The sequence below is a fragment of the Triticum aestivum genome, chromosome 1A (assembly GCF_018294505.1).
Source record: "Triticum aestivum cultivar Chinese Spring chromosome 1A, IWGSC CS RefSeq v2.1, whole genome shotgun sequence".
Lineage (NCBI taxonomy): Eukaryota > Viridiplantae > Streptophyta > Magnoliopsida > Poales > Poaceae > Triticum > Triticum aestivum.
Genome location: NC_057794.1, coordinates 543206257 through 543214642, shown reverse-complemented (window position 1 = coordinate 543214642; position 8386 = coordinate 543206257). Strand labels below are relative to the sequence as shown.

At 46.2% G+C, this 8386-nt stretch overlaps 2 protein-coding genes and 1 pseudogene across 2 annotated transcripts in view; all 3 read left to right on the top strand.

The window, feature by feature from the left end:
* LOC123065029 (probable phosphoribosylformylglycinamidine synthase, chloroplastic/mitochondrial) overlaps window positions 1–1053 on the top strand; it is a 7369-nt gene extending 6316 nt beyond the window's left edge. Inside the window, exon 4 of the mRNA XM_044488405.1 lies at window positions 615–1053. The gene's annotated coding sequence lies outside the window, so the exon portion shown is untranslated. The remainder of the gene's footprint in view (window positions 1–614) is intronic.
* Window positions 1054–3646: 2593 nt separating this feature from the next.
* LOC123065019 (histone H3.2) lies at window positions 3647–4332 on the top strand. Its single transcript, XM_044488396.1, has one exon. It carries the CDS (start codon window positions 3728–3730, stop codon window positions 4136–4138), a length of 411 nt encoding a protein of 136 aa, XP_044344331.1. The 5' UTR covers window positions 3647–3727; the 3' UTR covers window positions 4139–4332.
* Window positions 4333–6227: 1895 nt separating this feature from the next.
* On the top strand, window positions 6228–6640 carry LOC123045436 (histone H4-like; annotated as a pseudogene).
* The last annotated feature ends 1746 nt before the right edge of the window (window positions 6641–8386 follow it).

Genomic DNA, 8386 nt, shown 5'->3' with positions numbered 1-8386 from the left:
TTTTTTGGTTTTTCATGGAAATATCGATATTTTTGTTTTCCAGAAATTCGATTTTATTTATTTTCCCTGATTTTTTCCCGGAAATTTGATTTTTTTATTTCTTTTCCTGGATTTTTTTATTTTACAGCTTTTTAAAAATAATGCTGATGTGCCATGCTGACGGGACCCTGTTGACCGGTCAAAACCGGTCAACAAAGAGGGGAGGGTTGAATCCTAGCCGGTTTTGAGAGTTAGGGGTTGTAATTTAGACGGTATTGGAGTTCGGGGTTGTAAATTAGACCAGGACAAGAGTTCGGGGTTGAAATATGCACTTCTCTCTTCTGTAAATGGCATTCTTGTTGTTTTATGTTTCTGGTAACTCTCCTCTTAGCTTGATCTTTATTGTAGTACTGTGTTAGCTTGAACACCGCTTTGTGCTTGAATTTTGTTATTTAATGCAGTGATAATTATTAGGCATCCAGTGTCTCTCATGTTCTATCCCAGTGCTTCACTGCAATAGAAAGAATCAAAAACATAGTGCTAGGGATTGTATTTTGTTGTTCTGTTCATGAGGTCTCGTACAATACTGCCATGAAACAACTACTTGCTTACCCTTCCTTTCCTGGAACTTACAGGGACTAAATTGGTGGCTCGTATGTCTGCTTAGAGCTTGGGCATTCTGCTGTAGAACTGAACATGATGTGGCCATGGATCAACTCAATACCATGTCTGAAATTATCGCGTTGGAAGAACTCAAGCGACTGACAGCAGCTCTCAGTTCTTGAATATTTCTGCTACTTATTCTCAATGGACAGTGCCTGTATAGGTGCTGCGTGCGAGCATAGTTATGTCTCGCTAGCTGAATTGAGCTATATGCTTCTTCTGCAATTATTCACCTATATCCAGTGATACTATGCTCTAGCTGTCCGGCAACATAAATAATATCCTGTCAGCTTTCTTTCTGCTAAGCATATTATCCATTTTGTAGTTACACAGGAATGTACCATGTCGCCCGTTACATATTCGGGATTGTATTTTCAGTTTGGCGTAACCTCAAGAGGGTAATAACACTTAGACAGGGTGGACAGCAGATTTTTTTTTTACAGCAGATAGAACTCCTGGATTCATGGAATTGAGGAAGAAGGTCTTAAACAAGCCACAATATAGCTGGTTCCAGACTCGTATCATTTGATTTTATGAACACCCATCAAGACAGACATTGACAACCTAGCTGCTATCTTACAAGGCTTTGGTTACGTGACGAGCCTCTGCAACAACTTCCAAAAAAGCTTGGTCGTGCCAATCCGTTGCAACCATCTTGACCTCGAGCACATCCTCCGGAATATGCCGACGATCCGCGCTACCTTCTTGGTGAAATACCTAGACTTACCTCTTTAGGTTTGGCAGCTAAAGACGGTGGATTTCCAATATCTGGTCGGCAAGGCGGCCGGATAATTAAGCACTTGGGATGGGCAAAACATCACTGCTATCGGACGCACAACTCTCGTCAAGTCGGTCATCTCCTCTCAAGCGGTCTTCTCTATCACGCCTCTCATAGTGCCGCCGGGCATTCTAGATACACTTAATAAGATTGAGAGGGCCTTCTTTTGGTCGGGTGCGGAAAAGACCACGGGAGCCAAATGCAAGGTCAATTGGAATTTGGTGTGCAGACCAAAAGATTACGGTGGTCTTGGGGTGCTCAATACCGACAAGTTTGCACGGGCGTTGCGGCTTGGTTGGCTATGGTAGGAATGGAGGGAGCCCCGTAGACTATGGGTGGGCTCTGGCAACCCCTGCACTGAAGAGGACCTCCAGTTCTTCTATGCATCTACGACTATCACTGTCGGTGACGGCGTCAAACACCTTTCTGGGACTTCCTTTGGCTCCTGGGGCGCAAGCCCAAGGACATTGCATCGCTAATCTATGAGGGCTTGGCGAGGAAGAATTGGAAGGCGCGTGAGGCTTTGAATGGGAACGATTGGATCCTCGAAATCAAGCATGACACCGCCATCTCCGTCAACCACATTTCTGAGTTCTTTAACCTTTGGATGCTTGTGCATGACTTCCACCTTGATGAGCAAACCGAAGACGATATCATTTGGAAGCATGCGAACGATGGGGTATAAACGGCGAGCACTGCCTACAAAGCTCAATTTCTCGGCCTGACCTTGTCCCCCTGAAGCGCATGGACGCATGGTCTGAAAGGCTTGGGCACCTCCAAAGGTCAAATTCTTTACTTGGTTGGCTCCACAAGATAGGATTTGGACCGCCGATCGCTTGGAGAAGCGTGGTTGGCCAAACTGTGGCCCTTGCCCGCTTTGCAAAAGGGAACAAGAACATAGGGATACACCTCTTCGTCAAGTGTCGCTGCACGCTTAGACTCTGGGGATCAATCATTGAGAAGCTTGGGTTCGCGCACATGAACACCTCCGAATGGCAGTTAGATGAAACCGTCATTGAGTGGTGGTAGAAAGGAACCGACGACAACAAGTCTCACCGCCACGCAATGGCTTCCCTTACCATGTTCGTTTCTTGGACCATTTGGAATGAGAGAAACGTCTGAGTACTCCGTCGGAAAAGTGCGCCACCGCCGGTCCTCCTAACCAACATTTTAGAAGATGCTAAACTTTGGGTTACTGTCGGCGCAAGGAAACTAGGGAACATCATATTGTACGAGTAATTGTCATGCCGTGATTTGTGAGTGCGTTGTAAAACTCTACTCTCCCTTATTTAATTGAAGAGGCAAATCTTTTACATTCGTTTCAACTTTCAAGATAAAAAATCTAGCGAGCGCTCATGAGTGATTACGAGCTTCAAATGAACATAATCGAGCATAGTTTTTTTGCCTCGTTAAGTTTACCGAGTTTAGTGGTCACAAGCTTAACGAGCCAAGCAACTCGTTAATTCATCTGTAAGAATGCTTCTCGAAATGGAAGAAAACAATTGAACATCAGAATTTTAGAATATGGCCCTGTTTGGTTGGGATTTTTTTCATGGCTTCCACTGCTGAAAAGCCAACCAAATGAGCAGATTCCCAAACATGCTTGTCACGAATCCATTGAAAATAACTTGAACTAGGGACTTACAGAAACATCAGTAGTTCGACGTGTGTGCTACAGCAGTCAAAACTGAAAAGAAATTATTGTTCTAAAATGGCCATTTTTCTAAAACAGTTTACAGATCAGTGTTTATGATGAATTAGCACATAATAATTTACCAGGGCTTTAGGGCATTACAGATAGCACATAAATAATTTACCAGGGCTTCAGGGCATTACAGATAATTCTTATACTAGCAAGTAAACAAATTGTTCTAGCACTCACTGAAACTCTTCTAAAAAAAGAAGCAGTATTTTTGTCAATTATCGTTTGGGCTGAGGTTTTCGTCTGGGACGTTGGCGGCAAAGAGCAAAATACGGTCGCGCCTCGTCGGAGTCCATTTTCGTTTCATCTGCTTCTCCACGATCCGCCTGACTCCTCTTCGACCAATCAGAGCACGCGAAACCACCTCCCACGGATCACCCCCTCGACACCAGATCCCAGCCGTCCAGGCGCCCCACATCCAACGCTCCACGCTCCACCGTCCCTCCCGAAAAACCAAAACCCACGCGCGCTCCCCGCTCCAATTCCCCACCCGCTCGGTGCTCCCATCCTATTTAACGCCGCCCCGTCCCCTTCTTCCTCCTCACCCCCATCCCTCCCAATCCCCCAAATCTCCTCAGCCTCCCTGCCGGCGCATCTCCGACTCCATGGCCCGCACCAAGCAGACGGCGAGGAAGTCCACCGGCGGCAAGGCGCCGAGGAAGCAGCTGGCCACCAAGGCCGCCCGCAAGTCCGCCCCGGCCACCGGCGGCGTCAAGAAGCCCCACCGCTTCCGCCCCGGCACCGTCGCGCTCCGCGAGATCCGCAAGTACCAGAAGAGCACGGAGCTGCTCATCCGCAAGCTCCCCTTCCAGCGCCTCGTCCGTGAGATCGCCCAGGACTTCAAGACCGACCTCCGCTTCCAGTCCTCCGCCGTCTCCGCCTTGCAGGAGGCCGCCGAGGCCTACCTGGTGGGCCTCTTCGAGGACACCAACCTCTGCGCCATCCACGCCAAGCGCGTCACCATCATGCCCAAGGACATCCAGCTCGCCCGCCGCATCCGTGGAGAGAGGGCCTAGGCTGCAGTCTGCAATCCATGCGTCGTCTGTTAGATCCCTGTTAGCCTGAGTTCGTCGGTGGAAGTGTGTGTGTGCTAGCAGTAGGGTTTCAGACTGTGCCTGTGTTGTTCTTGTCATGGTGGATGTGGTATGCCTAATGTGATGGTACCGTCTTGTTGCCATTAGCAATGGAAATGAAAAATGTTTCTCATTCATCTGTGTTTGAATGCCTGTTCCCAACTTGCCAAATTTCTTGCCTGTTTTGCTCTGAATCTGAGCTTGAATTATCGTTCGACTGTCATCTGGGTAGCTGTCTCTGAACCCGAACGAACGAGCAGTTGAGATTGCTTGTCTGATAGTGTGCTCGTCTTCAGTTCCGTCCATCGACAGACAATGCCGGTATGTTTGATGCTCAGTGCACATATTCTGTTGAAACCATCCCTACTTTGCCTAGTTATGTTGCAATCACGCAACAAGTTACTTGGTGTCTTGTCTTCAGATTTTTACAGGTTCAGAAAATGCTGCAGGCTTCCACACTGTTCCCGCAATATTATTGGTTGCATCACCCACAATTCCTAAATAACACACCAAAACATCGAGCAAGCGCTGGCCACTATTGGTCAGAATCTCATGCCGTTCCTGGTTCTTGGACATTGCTTGGATAGTATCCTGAATATGTGAAATGACCTGCCAGTTTTAGCTACTGTGTTCTTAATTGCTTCGATTTTGTACCTTATAATAGTACTAGTACTGTGTCAAAATTCTTCGAAATAACTATTCCGGTTGGTTGCCTCTGAACCTGAATGAACAGATGTAATACGCTCGTTCAGTTCAGTTCTGTGTAGTACACATAAACATCGCTTTCCTGATGATAACATCGGTGCTGAAAGTGTCTCAACCCTGCTTCTGTGCTGTATAGTCTCAAAACTACAAACACAGTTACAATACAGGTTACAAGGATGCCTCCAACTACAGTTTTTCTTGATTAAATGTTTATCATGAGGCACACCGCTACTTCTTAAGAGAATAACTGCTCCCACAGTAATACCAACGCCGATTTCTTGGTACCTATTCTCCAATCGCACACACTTAACGCGAAACACGGTTCATTCTGGGCAGTTTACAACAGTGCTGCTGTGGGGTCCGAATGTTTTCTGGTGGTAGGCTGATGTTAGAACAGTCAAGCATCTCGGAATTTAATTTTGTAGGAAGAGAGGCAGTATTATGTTTATGAACTGTACAGTTCATTTTAAATTATGAAATTTATTACTGATGCACGATGCAAGTCTCTATGACGGGAGAAGATTTGTAATGGCACTCTGTCGTGTGGCTCAAAATGAATGCAGAGCTTCTAGGACCAATTACCTGATCGCTAAGTTATTATATGTAATATTGTAAAGTGTTATCTGAATCCTTGAATTTGAAAAAAGTGAACTCCAGTAAGTGATGAAAAATGAGAATAGCAGTGATGCATTGCGTTCGAGCCAGTTTCTTGTAGATTATCTTCAGATCTCCAAAATAGTTCGGATGAAGGAATAAGAATCTGTCATTGGGTGGGGACATGCTACAGCAACGCAGCAAGTATATCAAAATGAATTGATATTCACAGTGAATTAGTGACTTATCTTGTTTTCTGGGTTTGAAATATACCCATAAAAAAAAGTCTGTTCCTTGCAGAATAACTGAAGACAACCATTCTCATTTCGACAGAGAAAATTCCACAGACACATTACAATATTTCTAATACATGAAATCGAAAAATATATTTTCAATACATTCTTTCTTTGATACCTACGGGTTTGGACACCATCCCACATGAACAATCTCAAGAACACGACACAGCAGCATTTTTTTTTTTGAGTAGAACGACACAGAAGCTCTGAACAAACACCCGGCCCGCGCTCACAGCCCAAAAATTTGGAGCTGCCGCCACAGCTCTGACTCAGCCCGCCAATCCACCGGTCAAGCTCTCGGCCACGTCACCGATCCGCAGCACCCCTCACCCGGATCGCCATCGTGACCGTCCATTCCATCCGCATCCAACGGCAGGCAGACGCCTCCTCCACCCTCTCGTCCCCGTTAAAACGCCCCTCGCCCCTCCCCGCAAATCACATCACCAGCAGCCACCACCGTCCCTCCGATTCCACATCCGCTCGCAGCTCGAGATCGTCAGCCATGTCCGGGCGCGGCAAGGGAGGCAAGGGGCTCGGCAAGGGCGGCGCCAAGCGCCACCGGAAGGTGCTGCGCGACAACATCCAGGGCATCACCAAGCCGGCGATCCGGCGGCTGGCGCGGCGGGGCGGCGTGAAGCGCATCTCGGGGCTCATCTACGAGGAGACCCGCGGCGTGCTCAAGATCTTCCTCGAGAACGTCATCCGCGACGCCGTCACCTACACCGAGCACGCCCGCCGCAAGACCGTCACCGCCATGGACGTCGTCTACGCGCTCAAGCGCCAGGGCCGCACCCTCTACGGATTCGGCGGCTAGGTTCTTTGCCGCCGCCTGCAGATTCCAAAATCTTGATGGAACCCCGACTTGTTTAGCTCGCTGTTTACTCTGGCTCTGTAGTTCGAACTGAATCGTGGAACAAAGTTATTTCATATCTGTTGTTGGAAATGAAACCTGTCTTTGTGCAAATGCCGTCTTTCTGATTTTTATCTCTCTGTTGGGTACGATATTGAGGTGGCGATGAGTTGATTTGCCATAATTTTACCGGTATGAATCGTACCGTATTTGTTTGCAGGCTAATGTGTAATCTGAAAAAAACGCCACAGGGACTGAACACTTGTGTATCTCAATTCAGGAACATCATTTGCTTTGTTTCTGCTATTTGATCTGATGCATTTATACTGGACACCACTGATGTTACTTGTGGTGCAATGTGCTTAATGGAGACTGGGATTAGTCTGCATTTCATACTTTGAGTTCTAGATTCAGTCGCTATCCTTGATCAGAGGTCTGGGTGTACACATTTGCTCTGACTTGTAATGTGAAACTAGCCCACAGTGACCAATTCATGATGTAGCTCGTGCTAACTGCTAGTACAAGTTAATCAGGATCATCATTTGTGCCACAATAACCTTTTAATTGCTTGAATTGTGCTTCCAACTGCGGATTTGCAAATACAGATACACGATGCCCTCTTGGCAGTGCCAGCAACTTCATCCTTCAGTTGAATTGATCAAGAGGTGCAATGATGTATTGGATCTGCTATGAATTATATTCAGATATCCAAAGCAGCTCCGATAAATGAATACTAATCTCTCCTGGGAAGACATGCTACGGGATACAACCATCATTCCGTCAGAACGACAATGGAACAAGCATACCAAGTTAGATGGATACTGGTATTCACGGCATATTAGCGGTCATTCTTGTCGTTTGGCTTTGAAGTATACTTATATAGTATGAAAGATGTCTGCTCATTAGAAAATAAACCAATATTTTTTATAGATTATGCTCAATAGACAGATTACAGTCTTCTCTATTTGATGCCAACAGCTTTGTTACAACCCCACCTGACAAACTTCAGGAACGCCTTTATGAAACTGAACGCCTGATACAAGGATTAGACTAACACACACTCTGAAGACACAAACACACAGGAACTTTAAACAACAAAAAGACTTACATTTTGTACTATTAACACAAGCAAAATTTGGCACTCCCGTTAAAAATATACATGTACACCGATGTATAGAAAAGAAATGAAAAATCGCTATCAAGTATGGGCAGCGAGGTGACTAAAGCAGCACAGAGTTGGCAAGTTCCCCTGAAAAGCTCCGAGCAGCATCAAGCTGTTGGTGCTGCATTTACCGACTCACAGCATCCCAGTCCGGCACAGATTAGAGCAACCATGCTTTTCAAGGCACATGATACAGCAGTTCAGGTTGCTGTCATGGAGCGAAGGGAATACCAGAGTCGTCGGATGAGAACACGATTGCTCTGCCGCAAGTGCAGTGGCTGTAATTCCCAACAGTGGCAATATCGGTAACGCTTATGAGGGCTCTATCGGATTATTCTTGATACAATGGGGAAGCACGACCCGCGTGCTACAGGCGCGTGCATCGGGTCGGCTGGCTTGCGCTTGAGGGAGTCAGTTTTAGAGCTGCCAGTTATAGAAAATATGACAAGTTGTTTTCAGCTATGACATCAGAGTGCCTTTTTTCTGATTTTCATACTTATGGCAATGAGTTGTGCAGATTGATAATGGTCAAAATATAATAGGCTAAATCTGTTATCACTAAATAAGTAGATTTATGTGTTCCA

What these genes read in the sequence shown, in the direction of transcription:
- LOC123065019 (XM_044488396.1), top strand. Translation starts at nt 3,728, where the DNA reads ATGGCCCGCACCAAGCAGACGGCGAGGAAGTCCACCGGCGGCAAGGCG.